The sequence below is a fragment of the Gadus morhua genome, chromosome 13 (assembly GCF_902167405.1).
Source record: "Gadus morhua chromosome 13, gadMor3.0, whole genome shotgun sequence".
Classification (NCBI taxonomy): Eukaryota; Metazoa; Chordata; class Actinopteri; order Gadiformes; family Gadidae; genus Gadus; species Gadus morhua.
In genome coordinates, this window is record NC_044060.1 from 7,873,070 (window position 1) to 7,897,991 (window position 24,922).

At 44.2% G+C, this 24,922-nt stretch overlaps 3 protein-coding genes across 6 annotated transcripts; 2 read left to right on the forward strand and 1 right to left on the reverse strand.

Annotated features, from left to right (window-relative positions):
• Positions 1-234: 234 nt before the first annotated feature.
• fblim1 (filamin binding LIM protein 1) lies at positions 235-4,084 on the forward strand. Of its 2 annotated transcripts, none has more exons than XM_030375296.1 (8): positions 235-419; positions 921-1,255; positions 1,355-1,500; positions 2,300-2,393; positions 2,497-2,666; positions 2,775-2,953; positions 3,198-3,318; positions 3,591-4,084. In XM_030375296.1, exons 2-8 carry the CDS (start codon positions 925-927, stop codon positions 3,693-3,695), a joined length of 1,146 nt encoding a protein of 381 aa, XP_030231156.1. In that variant the 5' UTR covers positions 235-419; positions 921-924; the 3' UTR covers positions 3,696-4,084. The 2 variants fall into 2 exon arrangements, with proteins under 2 accessions (XP_030231156.1, XP_030231157.1); XM_030375297.1 differs by having other exon boundaries at positions 2,306-2,393.
• Positions 4,085-4,697: 613 nt separating this feature from the next.
• On the forward strand, positions 4,698-21,708 carry si:ch1073-335m2.2 (msx2-interacting protein). Of its 3 annotated transcripts, none has more exons than XM_030375246.1 (15): positions 4,698-4,973; positions 6,150-6,464; positions 9,232-9,708; positions 10,512-10,669; positions 10,841-11,041; positions 11,148-11,299; positions 11,396-11,521; positions 11,642-11,755; positions 11,851-11,964; positions 12,095-12,195; positions 12,353-19,703; positions 19,811-19,879; positions 19,985-20,179; positions 20,280-20,438; positions 20,637-21,708. In XM_030375246.1, exons 1-15 carry the CDS (start codon positions 4,891-4,893, stop codon positions 20,766-20,768), a joined length of 9,747 nt encoding a protein of 3,248 aa, XP_030231106.1. In that variant the 5' UTR covers positions 4,698-4,890; the 3' UTR covers positions 20,769-21,708. The 3 variants fall into 3 exon arrangements, with proteins under 3 accessions (XP_030231106.1, XP_030231107.1, XP_030231108.1); XM_030375247.1 differs by having other exon boundaries at positions 11,154-11,299; XM_030375248.1 differs by lacking the exon at positions 4,698-4,973 and having other exon boundaries at positions 6,150-8,117.
• On the reverse strand, positions 21,137-24,834 carry prkar2ab (protein kinase, cAMP-dependent, regulatory, type II, alpha, B). The gene is made up of 10 exons (XM_030375294.1): positions 24,283-24,834; positions 24,070-24,105; positions 23,783-23,919; positions 23,501-23,607; positions 23,265-23,418; positions 23,041-23,142; positions 22,854-22,928; positions 22,699-22,764; positions 22,416-22,554; positions 21,137-22,199 (listed from the first exon to the last, which is right to left on the reverse strand). Exons 1-10 carry the CDS (start codon positions 24,521-24,523, stop codon positions 22,054-22,056), a joined length of 1,203 nt encoding a protein of 400 aa, XP_030231154.1. The 5' UTR covers positions 24,524-24,834; the 3' UTR covers positions 21,137-22,053.
• Between the last annotated feature and the right edge of the window lie 88 nt (positions 24,835-24,922).

The following is a 24,922-nucleotide window of genomic DNA, read 5'->3' on the forward strand; positions in this document are numbered from 1 at the left end:
TCTCTGATATCTTTATTTGATTACGGTTTTGGACTACATAGCCATGATTTATTGCACAACAGCTTATTGCAGACTAGTATTTTTTTTCTTTAACAGGCGATGTGTTTGCCTTCCTAAGATTCTCATACCGTTTTCATGTGTCATGCTTTTACTGCACTGTGCGAAAGATTAACTGTTCACCTTTTACGGCTGGAGAGAGGTATTGTCAGTCAGCCAGGGAGGGAGGAGGGGTCAGTAGAAGAGAGTTGGGGAGGGCGCTACAGAAGGAAAAGGAGTGGCTTTTTGTAGATAGCAGTCCTTTCCACCACAGTAATAGTACTCTGACGGCCTAGGAGGGAAAACACACAACCAAACCAGAAGTGTTTGGATACAGTGGGAAACGAAAGGAGAGGAAAATCTAACATCGGCTCACATTACTGGTATGTAATGGCATGTAACGGCTTAGACTCTGAGTGGATGAAACAGAATCCAGATGATTCAAACCCATGGTTATTGTATGGTTGTTAACCCATCTTTGCTTGAAGTTGAGAGCTCTCTTTCTCTCTTCCTGTTTGTTGTGTGTGTGTGTGTGTGTGTGTGTGTGTGTGTGTGTGTGTGTGTGTGTGTGTGTGTGTGTGTGTGTGTGTGTGTGTTTTAAACTTTGTATACTCATTTACATGAGCTTACAGTTTGTATCTCTCCTATAGAGCTAACATTGGCCAAGTGTTTTAGCAGGCATATAACCTTGCCTCACACAAACCATGTATACCACCATGCCAGGCGAATGCCTTGCTGCAGTGACCCCTGCAGTTAGGGTTCACCCCCTTCACCGTCCATGTCAGACACTGCCCCGGAGCTGCGTCTCTGTGTAGTACGACTCATTCAAAGGCCCTGAGGATTGTGTGTTCTACAAGGCTCTTCTGCTCCACCCTTGCACACAGGACCATGGCGTCGGCAACCCAACCAAAGAGAATGGTGTCTTCTGTCTTCATCACCCTGGCTCCTCCGTACAGAGCCACGCTGACCAAGCCCCAGCACACTCTACAGACCCACCGGGCCCCGGCCTGGGACCAGCAGCAGGCCGCCGTGCGCGTGGAGCCCCGCGGCGGTGACGGCTTCCGACCGGCCGGCCAAAGACACCGGAAAGACAGCAGCCCGTCTGAGCTCAGGCCCAGCGGGGGTACGGCGCCTGCAGCGACCTGCGGGTCGGACCCCACTGGTCCCACTGACCCACACATTAGACCAGCAGGGCTGCACAAGGACAGCCTGCCGGAAGGTAACCGGGAACTTGGAGTGCTCGGGGGGGAACATATGTTTTGCTGTACGAGTAACGTGTGCAAGTTAATTATGTATAAATATTCTCAAACCCCAACAGAGCACATTCCCGTACCCCCTCCTGCACTGCTGTATCCAAAGCCCTCTGAAGATGATGATGTGTACCTCGCTGGGCTTGCATCTCACCAAGAGGGGTTCTCCCCTCAGCCCTCAACACCCGCTCACCCACTAAGTCAGATAAGTCAGGTATGGCACACTCTCATTTGGCAGTGCATCTCGTTTATTTCTCTGTGTTCCTTATGTTAAGTTGATCGGCTGATTTACATTTCCCTTGACATTTTTTTGGGGTGAATTATTATAGCTCGCTGCTTTTTCCGAAGTCATAGTGGTCGTTTCATGTTGGGCAGTGACTGCATTGGATCATCTGCAAAAGGGATTACTGGAGAACCTACAAAAAAAACCTACAAAAACAGCTGTCTTTCGAATTACATTCAGCACCAATATTTATTCTAGTCATGCGAGTTTTCTCGAAACAATGCATAGCAACAATACGTGCACTTTTCATTGACAAGCAAAACAATCAACCAGACCTTTTGACTACAATGTAGTGCTATAGAAGAAATGTTGGATACACACAGCCTTTCCTTCATAACAGGGGTTATATATTCAGCCCTCAATGTTTATGTATTTCAAATGGATTTTAATTTAATATTAATGCAGATATTTGTTTACCAAAATGTAGAAAGACACTGCTTAGTTTATGTTTGGCCAGCTCTACATAACAGCACTGTGAGTCCATGGCTTTTAAGTTTAAAAGCTATTTTAATCAAAAATGTGTACAAAAAAAAGAAAGTACACAGCATTGTTGATTTAATAAGCTTGCAGGATGTCTCACCTTTCAGTATTTAGTACTTTGCAGCATTACAGTGTTCCACCTTTGATTGTGAAATAATTAATGGGACGTGGCAATCCACAGCTCAATGTGTCAGTAACCAGTTACTCGTCATACATTTGTCATTAACCAGTCATTCATCATACATTCAAGCAACAGAAAAGGACCCCATCTAGTGGAGACGATTCAGGCCAACAGTCCTATCGGACCCCACCCATTGAGGTGGACGGCATTCTGGAGAGTAACGGTAACAATGCATTAAAACCTGTTGGGTCAATCCCTCTTCACAAGACACACATGTTTGGCTGTTGATCCTGTCTTGATTGTTTTTATGGTAATGCTCCTTCCAGAGCTGTGCGGATTCTGTAGGAAGACAGTGGCTCTCGCTGAACCTGCCATAGAGGCTTTAAACAGGACCTACCACGACAGTTGTTTCCAATGTAGACAGTGTCAGACCCCACTGGCAGGTAAACTGTACTACAACAAAGCTGGAATCCCACTGTGTGAGGAATGCTACCAGGTGAGGATCACTTACCACATTGTTTGGTTGGTTACACGTCAGTCAAGAAAATACCACCAAGACTTTATTGAAATGGATGTGGTTTTTAATCCCATTTTTATGTATCAGGCCAGTTTGGAGCTTTGCTGGGCGTGTGGTGACACAATCAAAGACCTTGTGATTCGTGCACTGGAGCGCACGTACCATCCTGCATGCTTCACATGTGCAACATGTTATCAGCAAATTGGAGAGCAAAGATTTGCTCAGGGAGAGGTTGGCGAAGTCTACTGCATACAGGACTACTACAGGTAACCGCCACAAGCACATTACAGTACACACTAGTTGATTGTGTTTTATGATGCTGTATTCTACAGTAGGCCTATTGCATGAAATATGCGTTGGCCCATATTGAAAAAGGGAGGTAATTGGAAAGGCTTTAAATTACATTATAACTAATGAATTAAAAATAAACACAGATTATAAGACACCATATATAAAAAGGGATGTTGTGAGTGTGAAATATAACCATTTGTTGTGTTATGGTCTGTAAAGAAAATACGCCCCCCAGTGTAATGCCTGTAAGCAGCTGATCATTCCCAAAGAAGACGGCACCGATAGCTACACTGTAGAATGCCAGGGCAACTCTTTCCATGAGGACTGCTACCGTTGTGAGGTAGGTCACACCTGGAAAGATGTTCTGCCATGTCTACGCTACAAGATGCCCTGTCTTGTACCCAAAAGACACTGGATATTGTTTTCTGAATTATCTTGAAATAAACAAAATCAATTATCATGTCGTTTTGTTATAATGCTCCTTTTATAATGCACCTTATTTTGTTTTGGATTCTCCTTATATATATAAGTAGAATCATTTGTTAATGGTCTTGTAGGTTATTGCCCCTACCTTGTGAATATATATTTATTTTTTTGGGCTGTTTTCTGTAGATCTGTGCCATCCAGCTCTCTCCTGATCCGAATGAACATGGATGCCATCCCTTGGATGGGAGGATGCTTTGCAAAGACTGTCATCTGAGCCTGGTTTCTGCCTAGCAATAACATCAAATCATAAACAAGGAGTGACCAATAAGAAAGTAACCATAATGCTGGTTAAAAAAAGAAAAAGTGAATGACTTGTCTTGTACGTTTTAAGACTGGAACTTGAAATGGAAACCTTTTGACCAAAATGAAATGATAATGGTTATATGACCAAAATGAATAATTTAGAATACAAAATATGTATGCTTTCATTAGGCCTATACTTTTTAATTTTGCACTGTTTATTTCATTACACAATGCACCAGATATATTTATTCAACAATTATGCAAAACACTATGGTAAAATGTACAGCATTGTTTTTATTGTATTTTTTTTACATTCTTACGAATATATCACAATCATGGTATTCTTTTGTATAAAAAAAATAAACTAATATATATTTTCTGTATGCATGAGTTTATTTTCAAACTTTTATTGATCGTGGGTATTCAAACCAAATATAAGTGTATAGGCATAGCCGAGCAGAGCTGGTTCCAGAATGCAGAAGTCGCTTCTCTTTCTATTATAACTACCTATCTAACGTGAACTAACTATGCTAATGCTTACAACTTTGAACAGCCATTCGCGCTTCCTAGGTCCACCAGCTTATCCTTATACAACTCAAATAAACATAGACTTCGTCAATTGATAAAAAAAAAAAGAAGGCATACAGAGCGAAATAATCATTCACAAACATGAGCCGATAAGGTTGATCATATTTTGAACTTAAACTTAAATGATCATGTTGTCCAACCTAGGTTGTTTTTTGTCGTATCTTAAATGGTTATAATTGTTTTATGCATGACAACATTATGAAATGTATATTGTATGTGTATAAATTATCCCCTTCACGTGTGTTGGGATCCTTAATCATAATGATCTACATTACTGTACATTGTTCCTAGAAATAGGCATGCCCGTAAAAAGAAAAACAACCGACGTCGCTCTAAAAAATGTCATCGACTTCTGTGCTACGCTGCTTGTCGAGTACGCGCAAAATAGGGGAAGTCAATCTGGGAACCCGCGCTTGTTGCTCGCGACCGTGGAGCGAAGCAGACAGAGCGGGGATCCGCGGCCAGGCGACCAGGCCCACAACACACACACATACACGGAGCTGTCGTCGTTCATTTTGTGAAGCGGACCTCCCGACCGACCGGGAATTCAAACGTGCCAGAGCCTATGTGTACAAACAGGAAAATATAGCTAAAGATGGTTCGGGAAACCAGGCACCTTTGGGTGGGAAATTTACCCGAACACGTTCGAGAAGAGAAAATAGTGGAACATTTTAAACGGTAGGTTATGCAAGAGGGATCCTCAGCGCAGCGCGCTCAGGGCTCAGCGCTAGCCAGCTAGCATTATCGTTAGCTCCTTCATCAAGTTAACACAAGTAGCTACCGTTCGAGTTGGGAAGTATCGTTGTTATGTTTACCTTTGCTACATCCAATGCATAATATCGTAGCGTTTGGCACATTATACCTGGTGCGCCAAACGTTTTGACATCGATATTGATATCTCAGTTTGGTGAACTTTGGCGTGCAGCGCTAGCTAGCTTTAGCTAGCTGTCTGCCGACCAACCATTTTGTCGGAAGGCTGAAGTCGTTTCCATGTTCAGAAAGTCGAGCTACGTTGTGTGGCTAGCGGCTAGTAGCTCTCAAGGCACTTGCTTGTGTCAACAGCCAAATTCTCTGTTTAAATCGATCGGTCCAAATCACCATTACTTCACATTTTGATTGCAAACGGACACGTTGCGAGTGTTCCCAGTCCTTTTGACCTAATATATACATAGTTGTTGATATTCTATAGGAAATGCAGTTATGAAGCTATGAGGTTGTGCAAGGGGGGGGCTAAGGCTGGTGCCTGATAGCTGTTGCAAGGCAACTTCAGTTTGAAAAGGTTTCATTTAGTTGCCACTGCTATGACACATTAACGTAGGGTCAACCCGGAATGGTTTTGTTGTAGTTATTATATTGCGAGAGTGGCGTGCCGTTCTCTTTTCTGGTGGCCTATGTGAAAATAAGGCAGCCCAACCTGACTAATTACTCAAAGTTTGCTAAGTTAGCAAAGGACTCATGTGTACATATAAATGATACACAAGACTCATATCACACTTTCATTACTTTGATTATCTTGCCTACTACATCAAGATTTCTTAATTAAAGACAGGCGGAAATACAACATTTTATTATTCAATATATATCTCCAATTGATCAGTGATCTGCGTCGTCATGTTTTGTGTTTTAAAAAGTCCTGTAGAATGTAAAATATGTGTAGGAATGTTTTGGTGACTTGTTAAATGTATTGCATGTCTTACAGCTTGACTTTACTGTTACTATTGTTGAAAGGCAATGTCAGATTTCAGACTTTACACAGTGCCCAGCACTAAGTTTATGTGCAGGTAGAATGATTAACATGTGTATTGTTTTTTTAACTGGTTATATATACAATTCCTGTGTATCATTTTCTCCCAGGTATGGGCGTGTTGAAAGTGTGAAGGTCCTGCGGAAGCGAGGATCGGAGGGTGGTGTTGCAGCCTTTGTGGATTTTGTGGATATCAAAAGTGCTCAAAAAGCTCACAATGCGGTCAACAAGATGGGAGATAGGGATCTCCGAACGGACTACAATGAACCTGGTTCAGTGCCTAGTGCTGTGCGGGGCCTTGAAGACAACCCACCTTCAAGCAGTCGAGACGTTACAGGATTCTCTAGGGGGACAGTTGGTCCAGTGTTTGGCCCCCCATTGTCCCTCCACACCAGAGAGGGACGTTATGAGCGGAGAATAGATGGGTAAGTGGACATGGTCTCCCCGTTAAGTCCAGGGGAATCTAAGTATCAGATGAGTGTTGCATAATGATCACATAGTTGGGTTATTAGAGAGCAGAGGAGTAATATGCCTCTGGGGCTAAAGACGGGTAATCTAGGCAACGTTCCACCTTTCATCCTAATCAACTTTCCTGGCCCATGGGATCTAAGTAAATTATTGCGTAGATGTCATTTGGTAAGGTAAATTCATTGAATGTATGGCTTCCAGTTTGGATATTACACCAAAACGGAATATACTGGTGAGTTTCGGATTAATTGCATTTTGAGGGAACCTATCCTGGGGATATTTTTGGATGTTTTTTCAACTTTTCGCACATTACTGGATCTATCGGAGATTTTCATGTGGAAGCGCAGAGAACTGGAAGTAAGTGATCACCGTCGAAGGATATTTTTCTTTTGACAAGTCCAGTCAGGTTAAAGTCAGTAACACAAGGACCCTACAGGACCTTGCAGCTCAGGGGTAGAAGGTGTTGTTTTTTTTTTACCGTCTGGGGTTGGACCAGCTCTTCAACTCTGGATACACATATTCATGGATTAAAAGGTTTATTCCCATGGATGTAAGAAGTACCACTGGTAAAGTACCGTAGCAAAGGCAATAGTGTTTATTACCTAGGTGATGTTGGGCATTTAAACATAAGGTTGGGTTTTCAATGTATTTGACCTAAATGGGGGAGTTTGGATCCTATGCCCAGAAGATGCGGCAAGAACCTGGATCATCTACTGTACCATCACTTCAAACGTGTGGAGATATTTTTTTCATATTAATGGCCATGAAGACGGTTGAAGATCCAGTGTGGATGTATGCTCTAGGATATATTCAATATGGATGTATGGATGTGGATCGTAGTATGGATAGATGTAACCTCCATCCTTATGGATTACTCTACTAAACTCTGGAATTAGCTGTCAGGTTTCATATGAGATGGAAGAAAGGCCAACTGAAGAAACAAGCAAACCAAATTGAAGACCAGCTGTGAAGTTAATTTGAATCGTCTAAGACCGCCATTGCCCCCAGATGAAATCGGAAGATCAAGACAGTGGATAGCATCGCTAACATTCTGGAATACGCACTATGAGCAGGAGTTATTAGAAAAATAGTGATGATCAGAGTCTTTTAATTGCTTTCAATCTCACATTCTATTTAACAGCATGGGAATAGTACTGATTGGAATATTTTTTCTTTTGGTTAAAAGTGAAAGATAATTGGACCATTTTCCCATACTGGAAGTCAAGACTGACCTAGGTGGATGTATATTCTTATCGAGCTGAGAATTTACCGCACACGCTACTCGGAACTAGCAGTGAACTACACTGAAGTTCAACCCATCTCCTTTTTTTTATTCACATCTTTATTATATCCAAATTAATCATGTATTTTTTACACACACTGAAATTCATTAGAGATTTCCATATCTTTGGTTTTGTTTCCCCTTTTCCATCCAATGAAGATGCTAAGTAATTGTCAATTGTGGATTATACATCAACGTTTCAGCCTGGTACCCGATACTGGAAGATTACGTACAGTACAATTTTTCCACTTCTGTTTTTTTATTCGGGCTCTCAAATCTGACCACCTAGATTTTATTTGGATTAGGTTCAGTAACTTCTTTCAAAAAGGTTGGTATTGTTCTGCCCTACGCATCTTTTTCCTCTAACTTTGCACCATTTCTCTGTCCCTAAAGTCCGCTTTGCTCCTAGGGTAATCGTGTTTGTTTGGCTTAGAATGCTTCTTCGGTAACTTCTACTCTAAGGTCTCTAACCATCTCACGCTCTGTCGCTCTTGCTTTGGCTGTGCTTTGTTTTGATAGTGAAATACACCAAGTCCCCCATTTCCCAATTCCTTTAAGGACATTTAGAACTATATCTGAATTCAGTGACATTCAAAATGCATTATTCTGATCCACATTTACATTGGAAATGGTGTTCCCATTTGAATGTCTGGATCTAGTCCGAACGGGCAGATACTTGAAGTGACGCAGTCAACATTAACTTATTTATGATCTGAAAGTCCTCAGGCATTGAGGTTCATAATTGCACTACAATAACTTTATGTAATGCCACCTACTGTAGCCTCAGTCTACATATTTTAAAGCTAATTCTAGGTAGAGGACATTTTTTGTTAGAAGACACAGACATGCAAAGGTAGTCCCTTGTACCCTTTCCACCAGGTGTGTTTTTGAAATGAACTTATCTTGAATTCTCCCTTTGTATCTTGACTATTTCGGTGGATAGTACCAGTAACAGTCGTAGCAGTAGACTTTGATTGCAACTATTTATTTTGGATCACACATTCACACAGGAAACGATTTGTATCCAATTATACATACATATTTTTAACCAACATAAAAATCCACATTCTAAATGACGAGAACATTGTGGTGGTTTTGTGCTTATCCCTGTAATAGTCGGATAATAAACCTTTTTGATATTTGCTTAGCTAACACATTTCACATGGGTGACTTGAAAGAGAGACAATACAGTTTATACAGGTTTTGAAGATTGGCATCCTACCCGGGCTGACGAAAGTACACAAAGAATTAACTATTTGTGTCAAATAAAGGACAAATGTACCCAGTTTGTTATTTATTTTTAGTTTTAGTTATATCATAGTTTTTATTTGATATTGCCGTAAACTGTAAAACATTGACAAGAAAATGTTTTTCTGTTCTGTTCCAATCAAAATAATACTTCCTGTTTGGTTTCTTTTTGTATTCCTGTTTTCTTTTTACAGAACTTCAGAAACCAGAGAACGTGCGTATGATCACAGCCCGTATGGACACCATGAACGAAGTGGCACTTTTGATAGACCGCGCCACTACAACCCTGACTATTACCGTGATCGTACTATGTTCGCTGCCACCGGCCCTGGGAGCAGTGCTATGGGTCCTGGCTTTGAGGCAACGGATCCGCATTTTGAGTCTAGGATCCGAGACCCGTTCACGCTCACCAGCACGGCACGGCGGGACCTTTACAGAGACGACAGAGGCCGACGGGTGGACAGGACTTACCATCACCGTCGCAGCAGATCCTCTCATTCGTCGCAGTCGAGGCACCCTTCCCCACAGCGGAGCACGGGACAGGCCCCGAAAGCCCCTCACTCACCCAAACGAGCTCCCCTGTCTCCTGGGAGAGGACCCCATTCTCGGTCCAGGAGCCGATCGTCGAGCTCTGATTCGGTCAGCAGCACCAGCAGCACAGGCAGTGGCAGGTTGGACACGCTTTTTATTATCCTTCTTTTGCTTCTTCATGATTTAAATCTGTTGTAACAGATTCTGCCCACCCACTGATCTCAATTCAGTTGTCAAGACATGCCAAACATATATCGTTTAAGAAGTTGTTCTGAATGTGTGGCCTATCTCCATCCATCCTTTTATTCAAGAGCAATTGAACCCACCGTTTCAGCTGGAGGCAAATACTGAGATTTAAAAAAAAGAGTGTTTTCGGCCGAGAGTTCCAGGAAGGAGGGGGGCATGTTACCCCCATGGTTACGACCCACAGCAACTTTGTAAATTATTTAGTACCCTTGATGGGTATGAACATCGTAATGAGAGTGTTGTATCTGAAATGGCCACAGACCCTGGCGTTATACTGAGAAGCTTAACCCTCATTCGGATGCTGACATCAAAATAAGTGCTGCTCAGACGGAACTTCACACACCGTAGTGTTATACTATAGGTGTCGGAGAAGCTTAACTTGCTCTCAGACGCTGCAGTCAACTACTTCCCAGGCAGAGATCCAAACGCGTCAACGATCAGGAAAATACTTACAGGAACCTCGGGTCACGAAAAGACTGTAACCTGCATTTTGATTTCAGTGTTTTGGGGAGACTGGCAAAAAGATTTTACACCCTTTTTTTAATTCTACAATCTGGTCTTATTTTAGTAACCGTGACTAAAGTGCATAGAATACTATGTTCACCATCTTGAGACATATTACCACGTTTCAAGGATTTTTTTATTTTTTATTGTATGCAGTTCTTTAAAGTTTTCCTCTTTTTGTCCCATTTTGCAGCAGCGACTCAAACAGCAGCTCAAGTGACGGTTCACGTGCACGTTCTGTTCAGTCGTCTGCAGCCCATGCTCCTCCTCAGTCTTCTATGGGTCTAGATTCAGAAGAGCCTCGTAGAAGCTTTGGAATCAAAGTGCAAAACCTGCCAGTGCGCTCCACAGGTATGTTTGAACCGCTATGCAAGGCATGTGCCAGAAAGCTCACTTTCTAGTCCTCTGTGTACTTTCTAGTACTGGTCTTTATATCAGTAATAGTTTCCTCATATTTGTACTCGTCCTCTGTTGTCTATATTGAACATGCGTCCAATGCAAATGTTATTTTCCTTCCTTTAGATACAAGCTTAAAAGATGGACTCTTCCATGAGTTCAAGAAGCATGGAAAAGTGACATCGGTGCAGATCCATGGAGCCACTGAAGACCGATATGGACTAGTTTTCTTCAGACAGCAGGAGGATCAAGAGAAAGCCCTTACTGTATCCAAAGGAAAGCTCTTCTTTGGCATGCTCATTGAGGTTACTGCCTGGAATGGGCCTGGTGCGTTATCACATTTTTTTTCACTGAAATGGGGGGAAACAAGATTTTGGGGCAGAAACGTAACATTTACTTCATCACTTTTAATTGACCCCTTCATTCTTTTCAGAAACAGAGAGTGAAAACGAGTTTAGGCCTTTAGATGGACGGATTGATGAGTTCCACCCGAAGGCAACAAGGACCCTGTTCATCGGCAATTTAGAAAAGACCACTAGTTATCAACAACTGCTGGACATATTTCAACGCTTTGGTGAAATTGTGGTAAGTAAACTGTAAAAGCAGAGGAGTAAGCAGCGTGAGTTTAACATTGGAATGCGTCACGTTAAAACCACTTTTTCCTTTATTTTTCTCTTGCAGGACATAGACATAAAAAAAGTTAACGGGGTGCCTCAGTATGCCTTTGTCCAGTATTCCGACATTGCCAGTGTGTGTAAAGCTATCAAGAAGATGGATGGAGAATATCTGGGAAGCAACAGGCTCAAGGTAAAGGAAGCAATGGTACAAGTCGACCAAGTCCAAGTCTCTACACTATGAACCAAATTGTAATTTTATACATGTATGTATAGGTTTAGTTTTATAACTTTTTTTTGTTTCCCCTTTTAGCTTGGCTTTGGGAAGAGTATGCCCACCACATGTGTCTGGCTCGATGGTCTGGCCTCAAACATCACAGAGCAGTACTTGACAAGGCATTTCTGTCGCTACGGACATGTCGTTAAGGTGAACATATATATTTGAACTGCCATCATTTTCTTCACTTGATGGAAAAAGACAATCTTGATGTGGTATTAATGTTTAACCAATGTGTCTTTCAGGTGTTGTTTGATCGATTGAAAGGGATGGCCCTTATCTTGTATAACAACACAGACTTTGCCCAAGCTGCTGTTAGAGAGACCAAAGGCTGGAAGATTGGTGGTAATAAAATAAAGGTAAGAATTAAAATGTTCCTCCATATATCCATCTTTACCTCAATATCTCTATGTAGATATAGATGGTTATTAATATCTGTAAATCTTGTATATTTTATCTGATCTTTGTTTAATTTTTCCTTTTAAATAGGTTGATTTTGCCAGTCAAGAGAGTCAGATGGCTTTCTATCGGTCAATGCAGTCCTCGGGGCAAGATATCAGAGACTTCTACGAAATTCCAACAGAGCGACGGTACAATTATCATTAATTTAAAAAAAAGTGTTAAACTGATTAATTGCTTTCAGATAATTGTTATAACAACGATTAAATATGCGCTGACATTTGTCAGCACATGTCCGCCCATGCGTCCCTTGAATATTTTCTTTTGCCTTTTGCTTCTTTCCCGCAGAGAGGAACGCAGACCTCCCTATCATGAGTTCACAGCAGAGAGGGCTTACTATGAGAGTGTGCGGACACCTGGTCTCTATCCCGAAGATGCTCGCCGGGAATACCCCGCTCGTAGCCGAGAGCGTTTCCCAGACCTGGAACACTTCCCGGGCGAGCCCTTTGACCCTCGCTTCCACGAAGACCCCAGGGAATACCGGGACTTTAGAGACCCCTTTGAGCAGGACATCCGGAAATACACCTACATTCAAAGAGAGCGAGAGAGGGAGCGTGAGCGCTTTGAGGCAGACCGCGGCAGGTGGAGCCCTTCCCATCCCCGGCGACCCATCACACCCACCGTTTCCCCCTCGCCGTCCGAGCGTGCGCACAGAGACTCGGAGCGACGGGTCTACAGCCAGTCCTCAGAGCGTAGCGGCAGCGCCAGCTCCCTCTCGCCGCCACATTTTGAGAAATCGGACAAGACTCCATTGGAGCATGGCTCCAAGGGAGACAAGACTGATAAGAATGCCACAGCGGATAGGTTAGCCAGCGCTGAGAAGGGCAAGCGTGCCAGAAGAAAAGATAAAGCGGAAAAAGACAAAGGAGACAAGCCTAAATCAAGGAAGCCCAAGGCCCAGTCCCCTTGTGACCCTTCACTCGAGGCGGAGCCTGAGGCTGGGTTTGATGTGACATCTGAAAGGGGAACAGGATCAGTGCAAGATGCCACTGAGCGTCCAAAGTTTAAGGTGGAGAGTGACCCACTCAGTTCAAATCCTTTGCCAACGGTTACCCCAGCTGAAACTATTAAAAGTGAAAGAACTGAATTGGCAGTAGGCGATTCAGATGGAGATGGGAAGAGTCGAGGCAAAAAACACATAAAATCCGAAAGTGTCAATGATGTGAAAGAATTAACAGTAGATTCAGATCGCTTGGCCGCAAGAAAGCGACGCTTTGCTGATGCCAGCGGGAGGCCCATTAGACATAAGAGGAGTAGGCTAGACGACGAAGATGGAAATCACCCAGATATTTCAGCTAGTTCTGCAACTTTAAAAGACATAGACGGGGATAAACAACATAAAGATTCTGAGCGCAGAGATTCAAGGATCAAAATCGAAAAGCATGCATTTCTTGGCATTCAGAAGGAAGGACAAGAAGAAGCCAGCGGACCGAGGGATCCGTCAGAGGCACTTGTGGATGTACTGGACTCGAAGCAACACCAAGGGCATAATGCATCCAGGAGGTTCTCACACGAGGGTCATATGGACCAAGGAAGCACCAGAGACCCAGAACTTCCAGGTTTCAAATATCAAACTGATGATGTTGAAAAAGGCACCAAGGACAGGGAAGAGCATGTAGATATTGACCATTCTCAAAGTTACCGCAAACAAATGGAGCAAAATAGGAGGCTCCTCCAGCAGCAGCAACAGCAGGACTTTGACAAATCGGATAAACCTGACAGTCCACTAGGAGGTGAAATGGACGACCTTGACCACCGGAGTCTTGTGCATGAAGTTGGTAAACCACCTGAAGACGTCACCGACACTTTCCCTTCGCATAAAGTTAACAAGAAAATAGACCAATTCGACAACGATGCAAGTATTAAGAAGGAGCGTGTTTACAGGGTTTCCCGTCTGAAAACTGAAGAGCCAGATTGGTCCAACACTGCCTCTCCAGGTTTTCATCATTCTCCGCACCATCCAGATGAAGCATCTTTGGAACAGCCTCAACCGAAAGAGCCTAGTATTAGTGACGATAAGATTCACTCAGACCTAGAGTTATCACTCAAGCAGACTCATACCACGCAGATACCACATAAACCCAACACCCCTTCCCTCAGTATTGAAGAAGAGCAACAAAAGCGATGGGAGAGCAGAGTCAAGCAGGACATATTACCTGATTTGAACTTCTCTAGAAGTATAAGTAAAAACATTCACAACCGAAAACGCGAGGATGGTGTCTGGCATGACTTGGAACCTGGGGAAGTGCGGTCAGATTCTGAAGAGGATAAAGAGCACAAACCCCATTCCCCTATGCCATCACCGTCAATGCCATTTTCTGAAAGGCTGAGGGTTGACAGAATTTCAGATCCCAAAGTAGCTAATCTTGAAAGGAATAAGTTCTACTCATTTTCAAAGACGATAACATCAGACACACAAGCTCTTTTGGATCGTGCAAAATCCCTGTCTTCGTCTAGAGATGAAAACTGGTCCTTCCTGGACTATGAATCCACCTTGGCTGGTTTACCTACCAGAAAGGATACTGAAAAAGTAGAATCAACACCCCTGCCTAAACCCTTATGGTATATGAAAAAGAAAAAGATTCGTAGTGGCTCTGAAGACAAACTAGATGATAGGAAGGAGGAGCCGAAACCAGAACAAGAACGCAGGGAACTATTTGCCTCACGTTTCCTTCACAGCTCAATCTTTGAGCAGGACTCCAGAAGACTTAAACACCTGGAACGTAAGCACGAGGAACCTGAGCATGGGTTAAATGCACAAGCTGCACAGCAGGGAACTCCGGATGATTCTGAGCCAGCAGTCCTTTTCCGTAGTCGTTTTTTGGAGCTCACAAGATCACAACAGAAAGGGAAAGAACAAATTCAACCAGTAGTGAAGGAGGAAGAGAATGTCCAAAAAGAGCCTAAAATTGAAAAAGCACCTGAACCACAGCCACAAGCTTTGCCTTCTCCCAAAATGTCTGAACCTGCTGTGGAGCCAGAGATAAAACCCATTAGCCCTACTGAGCCACGTCCTCTGCCTATTATTATTTCCCAGTCTACACCCAATGAAATATCTCCAATAGAGGAGAAATGTGTTGTGGTTAGTCCCCCTTTAGAGCCATCAGCCCCTCTATCTTTAATTAAAGAAGAGAAGGAAAATCTTGAGCCCACACACCATACACCAACAGAGGTCCCAAAAGATGCAAATATTCAGATTCTAGCCATTCCAGAGTCCAGTCATCCCGTGCAGAAGGTCAAGCCATCACCCCAAGAAAAAGCTGATATCATTGGAGATGTACAACCTCAGTGTATGGAAAAACCATCTAATAGTGATGCTCAAGAAGAGTTTGTTAGCTGTTCTGAGCCAGAGATGGATCTCGAAACCTCACAGATGGATATGTCTGACGCCATAAGTCCAAGAGTACCCACCCTTGTAGAGGATATGTTTGTATCGAATGAAGTGGCTCCTCAATGTCTTAAAACCGATGACATGGAAAACACATTTCCAGTCAATAAGATGGTGTTGCCTGATACTGATGAACATGAGGAACCGACATCTCCACCTCAGAAAGAACAGAGAGGAAGAGAATTAAAGAGTAGAAAACATAAACAATCTCCTGTTCATGTTTCTCCAGTTGCTGCCTCCTCTGCTTCAAATAGTGAAAAACTAGCAACTCGGAAGAGTGAGCGAATTGACAAGGAAAAACTGAAACGTGGGTCCTCACCAAGAGGTGACTCCTCTAAAAGCGGTTCAGAGCTCAAGTCCAGTGCCAAGTCTCCCATTTCTGCCACAGATTCTGATAGCGTCCCAGACCATCCACCGAGCAGAACTAGAGTGCGCAGAAATGTGAAATCGGTTTATGCCACTCCTGTCGAAGATGATGCTTCAGTGCGAACCGGAAAGGAAATACCTGAATCTCCACGCTCTGGACGTAAGCGGGCTGGGGATAAAGATGCAACTATACAGCATAATGCAGAACAGGAGCCAAAACAGGAAACATTAAACCGGAATGTGCAAGGCCTCTCCAAACGAGGTCGTCCTCGTAAGCAAACAGAAGATGGTTCAGCGTCAAAGGGTGATCGGTCAAAAAGCGATGCTAAAGAAAATGACTCAAATGAATCTGAAAGCGGCGAGAAAATCCCCAAAATGACAAAAGGCAAACATTCTCCGTCCAGCACAAAGTGTTCAAGTCAAGTATCCATGGTGTCAACGGAATCCAAAGAAAGTAGGAAGGAGGAGAAAACCATGCTGCCTGAAGAACATCAGGAAATTGAATCCATGGATGAAGAACCCATGGCCCTGGAGGAATCAAGTCCACTTGAAGATCCTTTGAAGGTTAACCCCAAAAAGGAGGACCAAGACCAACAAGGTGCAGAAAATTCTGAAAGACCAGTATGTAAAGACGAAAATGCAGTGGACAAGGTCTTGGAAGAAAAAACAATCAAGAAAAAGTCTGCATCTCCAGTGTCTGAGGAAAAAGTCCCATTCGAGAAGGATAAGGTTGCCAAAGGTAAAACCAAGTTGACACGTGCTCCAAAGTCTCCAGTCCTCAAAAACCTAAAAATAAGTCTTAATGTCACTGAGGTAAAAAACTTGTTACAGTTGGGAGATGAAGAAAATAGTAATCAAGAAGATCCTTCTAAAAAGGCTGAAGGTGATCATACTGATCCACCTTCAGAGCCTAATAGTTCCAGCAAAGTCCCTGGCGATGGTGATGGAGACGAAGCTGCCTCAGAAAAGACACCTCAGGATGCAGCGAAAAGTTTTCTTACTCAAGAGTTAGAATTGGCCCAGGCGGTGGAAAATATCGCTAAACTTACAGGTTCTGCATTGCCGGCAAAGCCGCCAACTCCACCAATTGTACCACCCGAAATCAAAAGTGACCCAGAAGATCAAAAGCCATCAAACCCTGCAAGTGAGACCGAACTTATGGCTGCTATTGATTCTATAACCGCAGAGGATATAGCAGCAGCCTTACCTCCAACAGCACCAGTTATTGATGCTGATGTAGATTCAGAACCAGAGCTGCAAGTCGTTATTCCACCAGAAAAGGATGATGAAACTGAAATGGAAACATCTGCTTTGCCTGAAGAATCCCTTCTGCATACACCCAAGAAAGGCACAAAGGGAAGACCTAAAACACCTAAACGATCAAAAGCCCAGAAACCCGTCAAAAAAGATGCTAAGGAAAGACAATCGGTACCTGAAGAATCACCATGTCCTTCATCAGACTCTACAGCCTCTAAACTTAAGACTCTTCCTGAAGTGACACCACAACCACCACCACCTCCACCACCGTCATCAGCTACTGCAGCTGTCATTACTGCCACTACTTGGAAGCCAGAGCCGGAATCTTCTCTAAACAAGGCGTCGGAAGATAAAGCAAAGACAGAATCATCCTCCATAGAGCAGCTTCCAGAGCTGAAATCTGTCTGCCCCCAGTCCAAGAGTCCCATTGGCCCCAAACCTCCACAGCAGCTACCTGAAAACATCTCTCCCTCCCTTTCTCCTTCTCCCAGCCGCCCAAATATCAGGCCCATTCAGCCAAATCGCATGCCTGTGTCCCCCCCGGATTGGCATAACACGCCTAAAGACATAGCAGTTGCACTTGCACCAGTGTTGCCTGCGACAGCATTGGTAAACCATCCAAACCAGTCATTAACCCCAGAGCCCGAAAACATGGATACTGACCATGGCACTAGTGATTTGCGGCAGATTCTTATGAAGCCCAAAAATATCCCCCGGCAAGGCAGTTCAACTATAACTAGTAATCTACCAACCCCCCGAGACAAGCCATCGGAACCTACCACCCAATCAAGTGCCATGCTCAATAAGTGTCCATTACCTGATCATAGAATGCTTACCCCAGCTCAACCAGTTGTCAGACAGCCAGCATCCCTCCTATCTCCTGAGTCTAAGTCTGTGATATCTGTTATTGCATCCACTGCCACTTCTGTTATTAGTCGTGTTTGCAATCCACCTGAAACTGAGGAGAAGATTAACATGACTGCTGGGAATCCCTGTGCGGACATAGCCGTCTCCAAGCAAACTTATAGGCCCAGTATCGATGATGGTGGGTCATATCAAGGGCCATCTGTTGGCGAGGAGGGCGGCAGTGCAGGGCGCTTCATTGTTGAGAGCACCAATCTAAGCACTGGATCCAGCCCAGGCTTGAGAGTTAATACCTCAGAAGGCGTGGTAGTGTTGAGTCACTCCGGGCAGAAAACAGAGGGGCCGCAGCGGATAAGTGCGAAAATCAGCCAGATCCCGCAAGCAACTGCCGTTGATATTGAATCTCAGCAGTTGGTTTCAATGCCCCAGATTAAGCAGGAGTTGTATAGCCATTCACAGACAGGTGCTCAGAAGGGGCCACCAATATTAAGTGAACACGGACATTCTGGAAAGACGCAGTCCGCCTCAATCAAACAAGAAAACACCGGTTTGGAAAAGATGGACTCTGTTTACCAGTCTGGTCCTCAAGGTGTCGTGAAGCGTCTCCCACAAGCGGGTGGTAACCAGCAAGGAATGAATTACCATCATCCAGAGTATGTGCTTATGAAACATCAAAAGAAAGTGGAAGCCACAGATTCTCACAGTGCCGATGTTGCTAAAACCTCTTGGCCCTCTGCCATAAGTCCGGCAATTAGTCCACACTTGCCCTCTCCTCCAGGCAATCATGTTGGATTTGTGACCTCTACTTCTGGAGCTCCTTCCCACCTCGGTGGAGCCAAACCTGAACCCAGGTCCCCACGCAACCCTCACTCCCCATTTCCTAAAGTGTCCTCACCCATTGGCTCCTCATCACCCAAAGGCATTCCGGTCATGTTGCCTTCTGGCATTGCGCCAATGCAGCAGTATGTGCATCACCCAGAGCAGTCTGTCATCATGCCCCCCCACAGTTCCCACGGGGGATTAGGAAGGATGTCTCCTCATCCGAGTCACGTCAGCAACTCAATGGCACATCTTGTTCAAGATGTCCGGGTCAATACTCCGCCCCTCTCTGTGATGAACTTTGGCATCCATGGTGAGCCTCAGGGTTCCCCTTGGTCCGGTTCCCTGCAGCAGCGGCCCACCTCCCCACAGGCGGTCAGCCGAGACATGGTCCTCAAGGTCAACCCTGGCTTGGTCAGGAGCCACGAGGGAGAACAGGAAGAAGCCCGCCGGTTCCACCAGATGGCTGGTCGACAGTCTGTGACCCAGCTGAAGGCGGAATCTATTCAGGCAGTTTCCTTACGCGGAGGCCTTCCGTTGGATACGTACATGGCACCGAGGGACATGCCTCGGCACATACACCTACAGGGGGAGCGCACAGCCCCAGACCAACACGGTGGACACATACAAGACTCTCTGCCCCCTTCTTCCACGTCCTCCAACATCCCCTTATCATTATCTCCCAGAGCACACGTGTTGAAAGGTGTGTCTGAGAAAGATGTTGCAAAGTCATTGGAGTCAAAGAGGCCACACTCTCCTCATGCAAAGGACTCGGTCATGGGAATTCGACCGCCCAGTTCAGCTATAGCATCTCCCCAGAGAGGTCAGCTCATTCCACCAGCATCTAGTGGTTCTTTCAATGAGTATGCAGGAATGTACGTAAACCCAAGAAGCAGCCATCAGCAGATGGCAGAGACGTCACCGGTGACCATTATGCCCGCAATGGTATGTTCACGCTCGGTGATGTCATTTGTCCTGGTGATTTTTAATTTTGATTTTCAAGAGTGTCTTTTCTTACATGTATTCCTAAACAAATCTCTTGTATTCCACAGGGTACAGACCAACAAGCCAAACAAGACGGCAAGATGACCCAGCCTGTCAACATGGTGCAGCTTCTCACGGTAAGGGAGAACGAGTGCAATGAATGATTAATCAAACACAAGCCAGAGCTAGGTTTTTGACAAAAAACAAGCCGTGTCTCATGTTCTTCCTTTTTTTCTTCTCAGAAATACCCAATTGTGTGGCAAGGTCTGTTGGCACTAAAAAACGACACTGCTGCTGTCCAGCTCCATTTTGTGTGTGGAAACAAGGCGCTGGCTCATCGATCATTGCCACTGCAAGAGGGAGGTGCCTTGCTCCGAATTGTCCAGAGGATGAGATTAGAGGCGTCTCAGCTCGAGAGTGTAGCCAGGAGAATGACGGTACTTTGCCCTCTGAGCCATAACTCTACTCATTAATGTGTAATCCTTTGTAAATGAAATGCATAATGTACGAAACTGATTCCTCTTTCATATTCATCAGGGAGACTCTGACTTTTGCCTTCTCCTCGCTCTGCCGTGTGGACGAGACCAAGAGGATGTTTTGAACCAGACCCAGGCTCTTAAGGCTGCTTTTATTAACTACTTACAGGCCAAGTTGGCCGCTGGTATCATTAATATCCCCAACCCAGGCTCCAATCAGGCAAGTGTCTACGTTGTTTGTCCTAAAAAATGTAACGTTATTATTTGTGCTTTCAGGAGAGAATGTCGTTTTTTGTTAGGATTATGTAGTTGGCAGACATAACATTATAGTTCTTTGGTATCTTTTCTGTCAAATCAAAGTAAAAAATAAATAATAATAATAATATAAATAATTAATTGACTGTCCTTCTCCTTGCAGCCTGCCTATGTTTTGCAGATTTTCCCTCCGTGTGAATTTTCGGAAAGCCACTTGTCCCAGCTCGCTCCTGACCTCCTGAACCGGATCTCCAGCATCTCACCCCACCTCATGATTGTCATCACCTCTGTGTGAAACCCCTTGGCTGGCATGAGTTTGGTCTTCAGATGACATCAACAGTGAGCCTCAGGAAAAGAAAGGGAATATTCTGAATCGTTTTCCTGGACCCTATTGGACATTGTTGTGTGGGGGAGTGGGGGGGAGGAAATCCCCTATATAAGAAAACCTTTGTTTTTTTCCCCATATCATTTTGGATTGACTCCTCTCTGGTAACTATGTTCTCCTCAGAGGCGCTCGGGGGACGGACCCTACCGGACAAGTTCTCTGCTGTATCTGTATTTATTGGGAGTTTTATTTTTTATGTCAGATACTCTGAAGGACAATAATTCAGGACATTTAAACAGGAAGAATGAGTGACTAACTGGGTGGCCTTTTTTTTTTTCTTTTTTTTTTTTGGTCTTTCGATGATTGTCCGGTTCAGTTCTTCACACACTCAATGATCATGGGGGGCCGCTGCGCTGCGATAGCTAAATAGACATTTCAAGGTGTATTTTTTAAGTACAGTAATTATGTGCACACTTCCTTGTCCAGCCTTTCCTTTTTCACACGAGGAAGAATTCACTTCTTAATCTATGATTTCTTGAAGAGGACCATGTCCATTAAACCGCTCCTTTTCATTGAACCAGATCTGCTGTTTCCTCATCACACTACTGAAGCAGACGAAGCTCTTGGATCTGCCTTTGCATCGAACAAGCTAGTTTGATTTGGGAGTTTTGGCGTACTGGACATTGTAAATATTTTAAATATTTAAAGCTTCAAAGTGGATCTTGGACAGCCTGATGCCAGGACCCTTCACCTTGTCGACATGCAGGAAGTGTGAAATTGTTGAGGGATATTGTTGATTTTTGGGGTGTAAATACTTGTAACAAAGAAGGTTGGCAGACTCCCGGAGTTTGCTGATGGCACTTCACATTTTGTAACTCGAAATAAAAAAAAAAGATCCAGAAAACTTGAATATTAAGTTGCAATCTTTTATTTCATGAATGTTTTGTGCTGGATCTTGTTGTATAAAATGTACATAAAGTGAAATTTAACAAAATTCGAGATTAAAATTTGACACTTTTAGAAGGTGTGTATTAAAGATTTGCATCATTATTTTTTTTATGGCTAATTGGTGCTGCAGTGGACTGAATCCCATACTAGTACAAGTGCATGCACAACTATGGAAGGAGACGATACACAATTCTGGGATAGACAGTCATGTGAAAACACATGAAGATCGGGAAGATGGTACAGTAAGTTTCCTTTTCTCGTTTATACATTGAAAAATGTACAGGATAATATATAAATGACCACAGGCTCATTTTACACTTGGGGTTTGCTCCTGCTTCAGGTCAACACTGGAGCCGAACAGTGCCACCAGTTGGTCCTCATACTGGCTGATGTTCCTCTTCATGATTTCCTTACAAGGGCCCAGCAAGCGCTCAAAAGCCTGGATATCTATTACTATGGAGACAAAATAAACAAAATAATTAACAGCACTGTCTACATCTCTTGATAATCTAGTCTACATAAAATCTGGCAAAAACAATTGCACGTATGAGCAACGGCTTTCCGATTGGGAAATGTTCAGTCAGTGGTGACTTAAAGTGGCACTACTGGGCCCTAGATAATTAGCAGGACCGGATCACATGGTCCTGCAATGTGTCAAATATAACGCACCCAAACATTTGGTCACTCCAACGGCATAGACGGACGCAGCGCGCGGTTGATTGGTGACCAGCGCCAACTCCCCAAAGTACTGGCCTCGAACGCAACGTGCAAGCTCCACCTCCGCATGATCCAGCTGGCCAGCCGTGGTCTGCAACAGGGAACACAGTAACCCTCCAAACGGTGCTGATCCCAGGTATTGTCAGACACCAAAAGAAGAACATAGGGCAATTGGGACATCTTCATATACAAAAGGACAAAATACACAGAAACAAGCCAATCAAAACCCACGCACTCTGCTTTTGATCATGATCTTCACTTCGCCCGACTCCACGATATAGAAACAGTCGGCGTACTCCCCCTGCCAGTGAACAGAAGAGCCCAGTGTTGTGTCAGCTTGGGTTCGCCTCCAGCCACCAGTACACATGTCAGATACAAACGTCCAATCACCTGTGTTATGATGCGTTCTTCATCATGAAACACTCTTGCTCCCAGTATATCCACAATCTTCATTCTTTCAGAAATCTTAGAGAGGTAAAGGACATATGTGCATCGATGGAGCAAAAAGATGACCAGCTATCCGTATGTTCACATACCATGTCCTCTCATATGGATCAGTTGAGAATGTGTTCAATACCTCAAGCGATGTAAGCAGCGGAACACACTCTATGAAGGCCTCGTACAGGCGCCTCTTCTTTGCGTTGTTTTTCACGATGAGCCTGTGAAACGTTGCACGATCCTAAAGGAGACGCACAGAGGTCATATCCTTGGCATGCTTCATGTCCTATTTCTAATGCCATTCTGCTTGAGTGGACTGGTGAGTAGATGGTCCCCCACCCCTTGCCAGTTTCCGCTACTCACCAGCCCCCATAAGGCTGCGTCCTGGGACGCGATGATCGTGGCCGCGCGAGGGGTGTTGTACATGAGGGCCAGCTCACCGAAACTACCCTTACCGTCGTACTTCCCAACACACACACTCCCTCCATCCTTCTGCACGTAGATATCAAACACACCCCTGGAGAAGAGGAATAATACATGATTGAGGGTAAGGACACATTCAGAATTTTAAACCATTTAAAACCTGAAAACAAGCAAACCTCTCTATGACATAAAAGTTGTCTCCGTCCTCTCCTTGGTCAATGATGTGCTCCTGGGCTTTCACCAGCACCTCAAACATGGCATCAAGCACCTCGGACAACTGCTCCTGCAGGACAATTCATACATGTTATATAACCTTGCTTTGAGGATAAAGGGTGCGTCTAACCCTAACCCTACCCTGGATGTGTTGAGGTCCAATAGATAATTGATTGAACCAACAAACAATCCCGTCCTGATGCTTCATAAATAATACCAAGAGCTCCCGTGCACGGGGGCTGTACCTGGTCCAAGGTCTTAAACAGCAGGATGTCACTGCATGCGTCCTGCAGTCTACGGCGCTGCACATCGCTCTTGGGGTGCACCACTCTGGGGTCCGAGTCATCATCCTCTTCATCTGGGTCATAAGCCTCCGCACACACTGTAGCAGTAGGACATAAATATACTGTAGCATAGCATTGGGGCAGCACCACAAGCCCTTGCATGTGTAATGGAATCCATGGCAGGGAAGAGTCATGATATCTTACGAGGTGTGGAGAAGGATTACACCTTTTGCCCTTTTGTGACTGACCTGATGCTCTGCGTTTGTATTTGATGGTACTCGATTCTGTAACATGAAAAAATCCAAAATGATTGATGGATTGTGGTTCATCCCTCTATCCATCAATCACTGCACATTTACCTTTAGAGCCTGGTCAATTTAATGCAAGGAGAAGACCAACGATGTAGCGGTGTTAGAAGAGGTAAAGAAAATCAAAGGAAAACTGCTTCAAATGATACTCACCGACAACGCTATCCTTCTCATCCTTCAGGCCTTCATCTGAATGAGTCCTAAAACTCACCCTGCTTCGTGACGTTCTAACAGAGCCCTCCTTAGCATTGGGCTCCTTCCTTTGGCCCTCCTGAATGCGAGTGAAATGTTCCACAGCAAACTCCACCAGGTCGGCTGGCTTGAGACGCAGCACCTCGGCAGTGTATCCATGCAGCAGCTCCTTCAGGCCAAGCGGTATCTCCACTGGGCTCATCGTCAGGCTTACCACTAAACTGAGACGTATGAACGAGAGAACAGGCCTACCCGGGACCCAGGCGGGAGATTAAAACTGTTCATTGGTTTTGTTCTTTTACATCAGTCAAGCTCCCATACCCTCCCTCTCCACGCAGGTTATTGATTACTTTATTTAGAACAGCTAATCGGAAAGTATTGATCCCCCCATCCCGCTTTTTTGTGTCATTCTAATTCAAAGAAGTGTGACACATTCATGATGCGGTTCAGGATGATGCATTATGTTTAGGATTATACATATATACATTATGCTTTGGAACTTAAATTGACAATCTAACAAATACAGAAACGTGAGGATTTTATAAAAAGGCACCATCAGAAGCGATCTTTGACAAATAGAAACGACAAGATGAGTTTCATT

Excerpts from the sequence above, each read along its gene's own strand:
- fblim1 (XM_030375296.1), top strand. The coding sequence starts at position 925 with ATGGCGTCGGCAACCCAACCAAAGAGAATGGTGTCTTCTGTCTTCATC. Across the intron at positions 2,394-2,496 it reads CGGCATTCTGGAGAGTAACG|AGCTGTGCGGATTCTGTAGG; the intron begins GTAACAATGCAT and ends TGCTCCTTCCAG. Across the intron at positions 3,319-3,590 it reads AGGACTGCTACCGTTGTGAG|ATCTGTGCCATCCAGCTCTC; the intron begins GTAGGTCACACC and ends TGTTTTCTGTAG.
- si:ch1073-335m2.2 (XM_030375246.1), top strand. The coding sequence starts at position 4,891 with ATGGTTCGGGAAACCAGGCACCTTTGGGTGGGAAATTTACCCGAACAC. Across the intron at positions 9,709-10,511 it reads AGCAGCACAGGCAGTGGCAG|CAGCGACTCAAACAGCAGCT; the intron begins GTTGGACACGCT and ends CCCATTTTGCAG. Across the intron at positions 11,756-11,850 it reads GCTACGGACATGTCGTTAAG|GTGTTGTTTGATCGATTGAA; the intron begins GTGAACATATAT and ends TGTGTCTTTCAG.
- prkar2ab (XM_030375294.1), bottom strand. The coding sequence starts at position 24,523 with ATGAGCCCAGTGGAGATACCGCTTGGCCTGAAGGAGCTGCTGCATGGA. Across the intron at positions 22,555-22,698 it reads AGATCATGATCAAAAGCAGA|ACCACGGCTGGCCAGCTGGA; the intron begins GTGCGTGGGTTT and ends TCCCTGTTGCAG. Across the intron at positions 22,200-22,415 it reads TGGAGTGACCAAATGTTTGG|TAATAGATATCCAGGCTTTT; the intron begins GTGCGTTATATT and ends TTGTCTCCATAG.